General features: G+C 40.1%; 1 protein-coding gene across 1 annotated transcript in view; it reads right to left on the bottom strand.

Annotated features, from left to right (window-relative positions):
• The window catches only part of LOC141131654 (uncharacterized), an 87,924-nt gene that overhangs the window by 13,523 nt on the left and 62,155 nt on the right, over nt 1-12,246 (bottom strand). The window contains exon 12 of the mRNA XM_073619187.1: nt 11,308-11,398. Coding sequence (XP_073475288.1) covers nt 11,332-11,398 — 67 coding nt within the window. The 3' untranslated portion in view covers nt 11,308-11,331. The remainder of the gene's footprint in view (nt 1-11,307; nt 11,399-12,246) is intronic.

Genomic DNA, 12,246 nt, shown 5'->3' with positions numbered 1-12,246 from the left:
GCCTTAGTCAAGGTAGAGGGAATGAACAGTTCCAAATACCAGTCAATATTGGCACAAAACCTTCAGGCTTTTGCTAGAAAGCTGAACATGAAGATGAACTTCATCTTTTAGCATGACAATGACACAAAGCATACATCCAAATGAACAAAGGAATGGCTTCACCAGAAGACGATTAGAAGATTCCAAGTTTTGGAATGGCCCAGCCAGAGCCCAGACCTGAATCCAATTGAAAATCCGTGGGGTGATCTGAAGAGGGCTGTGCACAGGAGAGGCTCTCGCAATCTGACAGATTTGAAGTGTTTTTGCAAAGAAGAATGGGCAAATATTGTCACGTCATGATGTGCCATGCCAATAGACTCATACCCAAAAAGACTGAGTGCTGTAATAAAATCAAAAAGTGCTTCAACAAAGTATTAGTTTAAGGGTGTGCACACTTATGCAACCATATTATTTTAGTGTTTTATTTTTACTTCCCTCCACCTAAAAGATTTTAGTTTGTTGTTCAACTGAGTTGTACAGTTTATAGATCACATTTAAAGGTGGAAAAAGTTTTGAAATTATTCATCTTTGTCTCATTTTTTTACATCACAGAAACCTAGACTTTTTATATCCACTTTACGTATTCAAAGCCTTTGCCACGATACTCATCCCGTTTCCACTGATCATCCTTGAGATGTTTCTACAACTTGATTGGAGTCCATCTGTGGTAAATTCAGTTGACTGAACATGATTTGGAAAGGCACTCACCTTTCTATATAAGGTCCCATAGTTAACAGTGCATGTCAGAGCACAAACCAAGCCATGAAGTCTAAGGAATTGTCTGTAGACCTTTGAGACAGGATTGTATGGAGGCACAGATCTGGGGAAGGGTACAGAAAAAAAATTCAGCATTGAAGATCCCAAGAGGACAGTGGCCACCATCATCCATAAATGGAAGAAGTTTGAAACCACCAAGACTCCTCCTACAGCGGGCCTCCCAGCCAAACTGATCGATTGGGGGAGAAGGGCTGTATTCAGGGAGGTGACCAAGAACCTGATGCTCACTCTGACAGAGCTCCAGCGTTGTTCTGTGGAGAGAGGAGAACCTTCCAGAAGAACAACCATTTCTGCAGCACTCCACCAATCAGGCCTGTATAGTAGAGTGGCCAGACGGAAGCCACGCCTCAGAAAAAGGCACATGACAGCTCACCTGGAGTCTGCCAAAAGGCACCTGAAGGACTCTCAGATCATGAGAAGCAAAATTTTCTGGTCTGATGAAACAAAGACTGAACTCTTTGGCCTGAATGGCAAGCGCCATGTCTGGTGGAAACCAGGCACCATTCATCACCTGGCCAATACTATCCCTACAGTGCAGCATGGTGGTGGCAGCTTCATGCAGTGGGAGTGTTTTTCAGTGACAGGAACTGGGAAATTAGTCAGGATCGAGGGAAAGATGAATGCAGCAATGTAAAGACATCCTTGATGAAAACCTGCTCCAGAGCGCTCTGCACCTCAAACTGGGGCAAAGGTTCTTCTTCCAACATGACAACGACCCTAAGCACACAGCCAAGATAGCAAAGGAGTGGCTACAGGACAACTCTGTAAATGTCATTAAGTGGCCCAGCCAGAACCCAGACTTGATAAAACAGATGGTGCAGCACTAAGAATAAAGTCCATAAATTAGACAGTAGGAAAACGTATCCATATGGTCATCGGTGATGTAACAGCATGCAAAAGAACTCTGTGGGTGTATGTGACCCCTCCACCAGTATTGAAGATGGTCTCTCACCTCAGCGCAGGGATCCTTTAATTACAGAGGGTTAGATGCACCTTCCCTTACAGGTCAATTTGGATGGTAAGCAGCAAATCCCGATCAGTATGGATACAGCAAAGGGCAAGGACTATGCAGCATAAGTGACTCCCAAGGCACATGAATCATGTAAGCAAAAAGGGATAAAACATAGTGCTCTCCGCGAGGTAAACTTTTATTGATAAACAAATGAAATAAAACTTACAAACATGGCACTATTCCAGTGCCAGATGCTAAGCGTGTGTGTATACAAGGATGCGAGATGGCCGCAGGTGACGTCACGACGCTTCCTTCCATACGCGTTGCGTCCCTATGGGCGGGGACTTCATCAGCGGATACGGAAGATACGTGATCACCCGCGCTAAATACTCCAGAGGTAGCTATAGCAACCAAACACTGCATCAATCGGCGCAGCGTGGGGCGGGGACAGGTAAGTAGGGACGTAATCCCGGAAGTGTCCCCACTAGCTAATAGTAAAGAAAAAGAAGAAAGGAAAAAATAACGTATGCACTTACAATGTTAACTCACAGCCTGCGCACTGTACAAACATGCAGGACAGTTAAGTATGCATAATGGAACACATGTTAATAGTAAAAAGGTTTAAAAAAATTTTAAAAAATCAAACCATCAAAATGGACAGTATAAAATTATGTATAATATATAAAGAATATTATAAATTATTTTAAAATGTATAAATCATCCGATCAGTGATAAAACAGTTAATGTCAAAATCAACGTTTAATCCATCAGGGCAAAGAACATGGGTTTCATGTATCCAGTAAGATTCCCTCTTACTTAACTGACGTATGAAATTGCCCCCCCTCCAATGTTTAGTAACTCTCTCAATGCCCCAAAATTTTAAACCTTTAGGATATCGTTGATGAAATAATTTAAAATGTTTGGACACATTGTGGGTCTTGAGACCCTTTTTGATATCCTATATTGGAGCCCACACTCGCACTCCAACATATAAACTACCCCCACTGTGTCACACATAATTAATTGCTTAATGTCATATTCTCTATTGGTGGCTGATGCTAGGAACTTTTTGCGGTTTTTAACGTTCACTTTTGAATGCCTTTAAGAGACACAGCGTCCACAAGCATAAAAACCTCCCAAGAAGGAAAATAATCTATTTACACGACGAAACAGGAGGGTTAAGAACACTAGGGGCAAGATGATCTCTCAAGGAGGGTGCCTTTTTATATATGAACTGGGGACGTGCAGGTAAAACAGGACCCAACATCTTATCCTGTTTTAAAATAGACCAGTTTTTTTGAATGATCTTCTCGAATTTCCGGTATTGCACATTATAGTCTAGAATCATTTTAAAATTATGATTATCAGGATTTGAAACCCTATTGCAATCAGAAACCAATGTATGTCTATCCATGGTTTTGACTTTCATAATTTCTTCCTCAAGGTTTTGTCTCTCATAACCTTTTTGTTCAAACCTTGACATTAAAACCTGTGATTGGGTGACAAACTCATCCTCATTAGTGCAGTTACGACGTAATCTCATAAACTGTCCCCTGGGGATGTTGCACAACCAAGATTGGTGGTGACAACTCCCCAGGGGAATGTAAGAATTACGATCGGTAGGTTTGAAATAATTCAAAAGTCTGAAACGATCAATATCAACACTGACAAGATCAAGGTAAACGACTCTCTCATGATCAATAGTCGATGAATCTACGATAACATACAAGTTCAGGGGGATGGTGTGAAAATACAGCTTCCTCCTCCCAGTGGGCCATAAATATATTGGCCACGCTGGGAGCAAAGCGAGCCCCCATCGCTACTCCTCTGGTCTGTAGGTAAAATTCTTTATCATACCAGAAATCATTTCTCGTTAAACAAAAATCAAGACAACTAAGCAAAAATTCTTGATGTTTACCTGAAAGTGTGGAAGAGGAGAGGGCCCATTTAATTCAATTGGCCATGGCATCCCCATGGCCAATAATAGCGTAGAGCGAACTAACGTCCACAGTCACCAGTATTGTGGAGGGAGAACATTTAAGAGTTTCCAAAATCTGTATGATGTGCTTTGTGTCTTTCAAAAAAGCAGGAGTGTTCATAACCAATGGCTGAAGTAAGAAATCAATGTATTGTCCCAACCTTGCAGACACAGAGTCAACCCCATTTACAATGGGCCTCCCAGGTGGATGGGTACTATCCTTATGATGGGTACTATCCTTATGAATTTTAGAAAATATATAATGGGAGTTCTGCAAAACAAGGGGTCCAAATACATTGATTCCTTCTTGGTCAGGATTTTTTGGTCTTTACCGTTCTCTATGATAGCACGCAACTCTTAATATACTAGCATAGGATCCTTATTAAGGATACAATGCATATCTCGGTTGTTGAGTAGACGACTCATTTCGGACTGGTAGTATTCTTTACAAAGAATTACCAGGACCCCCCCCCTTTATCAGCAGGACGAAAGACTATTTCTTTACGGTTTTCAAGGGATTCAATACTGCGTTTGATGAACAGAGGTTCAGCGACTTTCTTAATTTTAAGATTATTTAACTCATTTGAGACCATATTTTTGAACACCTCCAAATATTTATTATCCACATTAGGTGGATTGAAGATAGACTCATTTCGTAATAATGAGTGATCGTATGCCACAGGCCTTGGATTCCGACATGGATGAGATAAAAAGTATTTTTTCATGTTAAGAGTTCTGATGTATTTTTGTATTCTCACATACTGTACGTTTCAAATGTATTCAGATTTTTTATGGGAATTTCAGACCTCGATCAAGAACTTTCATTTCGTCATCATTAAGGGTAATGCCACTAAGATTGTATATACCAGTCCCTAATGGGGTTTGGATCTTTTGTGATCGCCTGCCCTCTCTCTTTCTTTTCGTTTTCGGGGAGGCCCTGTTTTTGGTGGTGTGTATGGTGCAAGCTGCCTCCACCGCTCCCCCGGATGAGGTTGGTAAATCGGTGGGGTATGCCTCTGTCCTCCTCGATGACCTAAAAAATCCCCTCTATCATAAGAGGCCCGATCAGAGAGGGGAGCAAACCTGTTATGTGTTGGAATAGATCGTAAGGTGGATAGGGACTATTATTCACATCTCTGCTGTCTCCATAATGTTGATTATCCCTCCAATTTTGAAATGAATTTTGATGGTGAGGGGATGGGGAAATAACCACCCTCATGATTGTACAGTGGGTGGCCGCCTCTTCTCCCCCTTCCTCTTTTATTTTTTCCATTTTTGTTCCCTCTGGAGGAGTCATCCCTCTGATATGAGAGATGTCTACCAGATAGAGGAAGATCATATTCATAAATGGGGTTCCTTCTGGGAGTACCTATTACGGTGTCCCCAGTAGTTGGATTAGGAATAACTTTGACAGAAACATTGTCTACAGAGGCGGGAGCATTCTGCCACATGAAAATGTTTCCACCACTAAATGTGCAATACCGGAAATTCGAGAACATCATTCAAAAAAACTAGTCTATTTTAAAACAGGATAAGGTGTTGGGTCCTGTTTTACCTGCACGTCCCCAGTTTATATATAAAAAGGCTCCTTGAGAGATCATCTTGCCCCTAGTGTTCTTAACCCTCCTGTTTCGTCTGTAAATAGATTTGTTTCCTTCTTGGGAGGTTTTTATGCTTGCGGACGCTGTGTCCTTTGTAGGCATTCGAAAGTGAAAGTTAATAAACGCAAAAAGTTCCTAGCATCAGCCACCAATAGAGAATATGACATTAAGCAATTAATTACGTGTGACACAGTGGGAGTAGTTTTATATTTTGGAGTGCGAGTGTGGGCTCCAATATATTGGTAGGACATCAAAACCCCTACATGTTCGACTGGCAGAACATGTCAACAATATCAAAAGGGGTCTCAAGACCCACAATGTGTCCAAACATTTTAAATTATTATTATTATCAACAAAATCCTAAAGGTTTAAAATTTTGGGGCATTGAGAGAGTTACTAAACATTGGAGGGGGGGCAATTTCATACGTCAGTTAAGTAAGAGGGAATCTTACTGGATACATGAAACCCATGTTCTTTGCCCTGATGGATTAAACGTTGATTTTGACATTAACTGTTTTATCACTGATCGGATGATTTATACATTTTAAAATAATTTATAATATTCTTTATATATTATACATAATTTTATACAGTCCATTTTGATGGTTTGATTTTTAAAAATTTTTTTAAACCTTTTTACTATTAACATGTGTTCCATTATGCATACTTAACTGTCCTGCATGTTTGTACAGTGCGCAGGCTGTGAGTTAACATTGTAAGTGCATACGTAATGTTTCCTTTCTTCTTTTTCTTTACTATTAGCTAGTGGGGACACTTCCGGGATTACGTCCCTACTTACCTGTCCCCGCCCCACGCTGTGCCGATTGATGCAGTGTTTGGTTGCTATAGCTACCTCTGGAGTATTTAGCGCGGGTGATCACGTATCTTCCGTATCCGCTGATGAAGTCCCCGCCCATAGGGACGCAACGCGTACAAAAGGAAGAAGGGTCGTGATGTCTGTAAATAGATTTGTTTCCTTCTTGGGAGGTTTTTATGCTTGTGGACGCTGCGTCCCTTGTAGACATTCAAAAGTGAAAGTAAAAAAAAAAAAGCAAAAAGTTCCTAGCATCAGCCACCAATAAAGAATATGACATTAAGCAATTAATTACGTGTGACACAGTGGGGGTAGTTTTATATTTTGGAGTGCGAGTTGGGGCTCCAATATATTGGTAGGACATCAAGACCCCTACACGTTCGACTGGCAGAACATGTCAACAATATCAAAAGGGGTCTCAAGACCCACAATGTGTCCAAACATTTTAAATTATTATCAAAAAAATCCTAAAGGTTTAAAATTTTGGGGCCATTGAGAGAGTTACTAAACATCGGAGGGGGGGCAATTTCATATGTCAGTTAAGTAAGAGGGAATCTTACTGGATACATGAAACCCATGTTCTTTGCCCTGATGGATTAAACGTTGATTTTGACATTAACTGTTTTATCACTGATCCTTAGATTTTTATGGTTTATAGTGGGTGTAGCAGATGGTCACGGATGATTTATACATTTTATAATATTTTTTATATATTATATATAATTTTATACTGTTTATTTCGATGGTTTGGTTTTTTAAATTTTTTTTAAACCTTTTTACTATTAACATGTGTGCCATTATGCATACTTAACTGTCCTGCGTGTTTGTACGGTGCGCAGGCTGTGAGTTAACATTATAAGTGCATACGTAATGTTTCCTTTCTTCTTTTTCTTTACTATTAGCTAGTGGGGACACTTCTGGGATTACGTCCCTGCTTAGCTGTCCCCGCCCCACGCTGCGCTGATTGATGCAGTGTTTGGTTGCTATAGCTACCTCTAGAGTATTTAGCGTGGGTGATCACGTATCTTCCGTATCCGCTGATGAAGTCCCCGCCCATAGGGACGCAACGCGTATGGAAGGAAGCGTCACGACGTCACCCGCGGCCATCTCGCATCTATGTTTACACACACGCTTAGCATCTGGCACTGGAATAGTGCCATGTTTGTAAGTTTTATTTCATTTGTTTATCAATAAAAGTTTACCTCGTGGAGAGCACTATGTTTTTTCCCTTTTTGCTTACATGATTCATGTGCCTTGGGAGTCACTTATGCTGCATAGTCCTTGCCCTTTGCTGTATCCATACCAATTGGGATTTGCTGCTTACCATCCAAATTGACCTGTAAGGGAAGGTGCATCTGACCCTCTGTAATTAAAGGGTCCTTGCGCTGAGGTGAGAGACCATCTTCAATACTGGTGGAGGGGTCACATACACTCACAGAGTTTTTTTCATGCTGTTATATCGCCGATGACCACATGGATACGTTTTCCCACTGCCTAATTTATGGACTTTATTCTTAGCACTGTACCATCTGTTTTATATGTCTTTTAGGGATTTTTGATTATTGACCCTGGTGTTCAGCAGCTATCTGCTATTGTCTATAAACATATTTGCGCTGATTTGTTTTTTCTTAGAACCCAGTCTTGAACCCGATTAAACAACTCTAGAGAGATCTGAAAATGGCTGTGCACCGACGCTCACCATCCATTCTGGTGGAGCTTGAGCAGTCCTGCAGAGAAGAATGGGAGAAACTGTCCAAAAACAGGTGTGCCAAGCTTGTAGTATCATACTCAAAAAGATTTGGGGCTGTAATTAGTGCCAAAGGTGCTTCACCAACGTATTGAGCAAAGGCTGTGAATACTTATGTACATTTTTTTTTTACATTTTTTTTCCGTTTTTTATTTTTAATAAATTTGCAAAGATTTCAAGCAAACTTCTTTCACGCTGTCATTGTGGGGTATTGTTTGTAGAATTTTGAGGAAAATAATAAATGTAATCAATTTTGGAATAAGGCTGTAAGATAATAAAATGTGGAAAAAGTGAATACTTTCCGAATGCACTGTATATAAGGTTTCTGTAGATGGCTGATGTGCTTAAACATAAGAAGAGTTTGGAAGCACATCAGAGTAAGGGCTTAGCAAGCATTTGGGCTTGTGTTGATGGGCAAATGTAGCTTGCCTATGACCTCAGTTTGAGACATCTTAACCACTTGACGACCAACTACGTACCTGCACGTTGCTGGACTTCAAGTTGTTATACTGGGATGATGCCTGCAGCTGCAGGCATCATGCTGATATTGTTTTTTTCAGCTGACAGTCAGGTTTTTTGGAAAAGCAATCTTTGTGGCTAATTAGCTGCTGGATTGCTTTTACAAGCAGCAGGAGGGGACGTTCCCCACCTTTCTGCCGCCTTTTGTGGCATTTCTGGGCTTTCCCATCCCACTGAGGTATCACTACAAATTTCAGATTGTGGAAAGTAATTCTAGCATCAGACCTTCTGTATGAATATAAGGTTGTAACCTGTAAAGGCTTTTAAAGCGCCACCTATGGATAGTAAAATTTACATTATTTGTGCAGTTGCACAGGCGTGCGCAATTTTAACACGTGACATGTTTGGTATCAATTTACTCTGCATCATTTCTTATATATTTTACCAAACAATTTGGTAATACATTGTTTTTTTGCATGAAAATTTTAAAAAAACGTATTTTTTCCCAAAAATGTCGCTTAAGAAAATGCAGTGCAAATACTGTGTGAATAAAAAATTGCAATACCCACTCATTTATTCTACAGGGCCTCTGCTTTAAAGCAGAACTTCAGGTTTTCCTCCCCAAAACAACAGATGCATTGTGCATGTAAATGAATCACAACCCCACTGTCATTTTATTTGTATCTTACCCTATTATGCTGTAAAAAGTAAGTATGTGTGTTTGTGATGTCACTCCTTCTCCTGGCCAAATTTCAAAGTTCTCAGACTTCCCGTTTCCTTCCTTTACCAGTCCTGATACTACATGCCCCATCAGGCTTTGACCATCTGTAGTTTCAGGGCAGGCTATGAGAGTTACTTGTAGCAGTTCTGAGAGTTGATGTGGGTGGGTCAGAATGCAGATCACGTTTTAGTCCGCAAAGCAGGTGTAAATGTGTCATTCCTATCTTGCAGCATGCCAAAGAATAATGGCTTACTGCAAGACTACAGAGGAGGGCTATGGGAGGTTATTATGAAGGTGTTTCCTTCATATGTAATGAATTACTTCACAGAGAGCAGGGCTCTGGAAGGGCTGGACACCCACTGTTTACAGTGGTCGACACATTTAACTGGGCAGGGTTGAATTCTAATTGTGATTCATTCAATCCTGTCCAGCAGCAGGACAGCTAGCTATCAGAACAGGCGGTGAATAAAGGGGTTTCCTATTTGAATGATGCTGTGATCTGTGAGGTGGGACTTGAGAGGTTTGGGTAAGTGTGACTGGGTGGGATTGAATGCTAATTAGCATGTATTCCATCCCACCCACCATCAGAGCTGTGAAGGAAGTTACATCATTTGCAGGATACAACGTGGTGTGTTTTAGGCTAGAGATTGAGCAGGAAGTGGCTGTAAGGCCCTCAGTCTACATCCAGACTATACAGGGTGTCACATGGTACAAAGTCTCAGCTAAACCCAGAATATCAGAGATCTGCAGACAACAGAGCAACATAGTACAGAGGTAGGATCTATGCTGGACTGATCATTCCATTCACCTCTAGTAAAAAAAAAGTTGGAGTTCAGCTTTAAAAAATATATAATGTGTAGGGGTTCTACATAATCTTCTAGCAAAAAAATACTGATTTTTACATGTAAGCAAAAAGTGTCAGAAAGGACCTTTTATGAAGCTCAGTTCACACCTATGCGTTTTTAATGCTTTTTGTGTTTTTTAATGTTTCTTAGTGAACACGTTCACATCTATGCTTTTTTCAGCATTTTTAGAAGGGGTCAGGGACTTTTTTTTAAAGCAAAATTGTGTTTTTGGTTCAATAGACTTAAATGGAGAAGCTGCAGAAAAGCTTGTACTGCATTTTTTTAGCGATTTTACCACAATTTTGTAGCGATTTGCGTTTTTTTAATCCACCCAACAAATTGGAAAAAAAAAAAAGCATAAAAAATGCAACATGCATAAAAAAGTATGAAAAATGCGTCAAAAACGCATGTGCAAAAACGTAAAATGCACCACAAAAAAGCACTGCAGAAACGGAAAAGCAAACTGCATAGGTGTGAACCAAGCCTTAAAGTGGTTAAAAGGCAGGCGTATTTGACCTATAGTTGACCTCCTGCTTTAAGCTGATTTTGCATTCTTTTAGACATGTATGAGACAAAAGCATCTCCGATACCGCATATACCCATCTACACAAGCCTTAAAGCCACGGCACCTGCATGATTTATGGATGCCCCATGGGAGGTTCCTTAATGAACTGTATTAAACATTTACAACTGTGATAAGGCCCTGGTGCTGACCCAGAACATAAAAGAGGACTAATTCCCAGTTGGCCTGGGAATGCCTTAGAATATCCAGGGAAGTACTTGAGACCACAGCTAGGCAGGGATAACTCTATTTGAACCGTATCAGTCTAATTCCTCACAACAAATACAAAACTAAGCAATCTGAAAGTGATGAGGCTGTTAAAGCGGGGGTCCACCTATCTATCGTTTTTTTTTTTTTTGAGTTCATTCACAAACTTTTCTTCTCAGCATTACATACTCACATATTGTGTGTAATATGTCCGCCTGTGTCAGATTTCGTCTGAAAGAATAACTTATATTATTCACTGCAGGCGGTTTCCATCTTCATTGTGGGCATTTGAAGCCCACAAGCATTTATTTCCTGGATGTGGTGAATGCTGTGCTCCCAGCATTCACTGCTCGTTCCTGCACATGCTCAGTGGCATCATGGGAAGCCTGAGACTAGCTCCCAGGAGTCTGGGAGAGGCTAGAAACACGCCTACTCCCACGGGAGGAGAACCAGGAAGTGCAAAGAAGAATAGAAAAATAAAAGGTAATTACGGCGATTTAAATTTTTTTAAACGGCATGTCAGCATCTAGGCAAGGAAGAGAATACATACAGATATTGTTCAAAATTTGGGTGGAACCCCGCTTTAAAAGCAAAAAAGTTCTTACCATTTGCACAATGTTGTGCGGAAGTTACTTCTTGATTGTGCTTCTCCGTGACACAGTCTTGTTACTATTAGCATATTTTTGCTTATCCTTCCTGAAAATGATCACAGAATTTCAGATTACATGACAGACCAAACTTCAAGTCTGGCAACGTGAAGCAAGTTTATTTTTCTGCTTATTCATATATGAGCATTAAAACAGCTAAGCTTTGGCAAAGGACAAATGTATCACACCAACAAGCTTACAAACATAAAACATGTTACAAGATTATTTAAATCTATCCCTCACCAATGCAAAGATTTAAAGTGAAAATACTGACCTACAAAGTAGAGAAAAAAATCCTGACATAGACTGGCTATACTTTATACAATTTAACTTTTAGACTTGTTTTGCATACAGCCAGCTGGACAGTGAGGTAAGGGGTGTGAAGATAAATAGAAAGATGTTTTATTTCTGCAAAATAAGTACACGAATGGTATATTGGTACATAAAAGGGGGCTGGAATTTATAAAAAAAAAATAAAAATAAAAAAGTGAACTTATCCTTTAATTATAGCATAAGGCATGTATACCCGACACATACCATTTAAAAAAAAACTGTGAAGGGCCTCTAATTACAACAAACACCTACAAGTGAAGTTATAAATCCCATCTAAAAACATTTTATGTGATATAAAATGTTCCTATCATACCAATAGTTGGTTTGGGAAAAGAGAACAATATCGGGGCAGAATTTGGAACTCTATTTTGTACCCACTGACACAAACAATGGGGTTTAACTCCTGCTACTGACATCAACAACTGGGCACTATTTCTCCTACTGACACAAAAAATGGGGCACTGTTCCTCAAACTGACACAGATGATGGGGAGCTTTTCCTCCCACTTATTGCAAAGAGTCTACTAATGGAACAGTCCACTTTTTAATGAATTATTTTCCTCTG

Source organism: Aquarana catesbeiana, linkage group LG03, assembly GCF_042186555.1.
Source record: "Aquarana catesbeiana isolate 2022-GZ linkage group LG03, ASM4218655v1, whole genome shotgun sequence".
NCBI lineage: Eukaryota > Metazoa > Chordata > Amphibia > Anura > Ranidae > Aquarana > Aquarana catesbeiana.
Note: the sequence above shows the minus strand (reverse complement) of the source record. Positions and strands in the feature narration are given on the sequence as shown.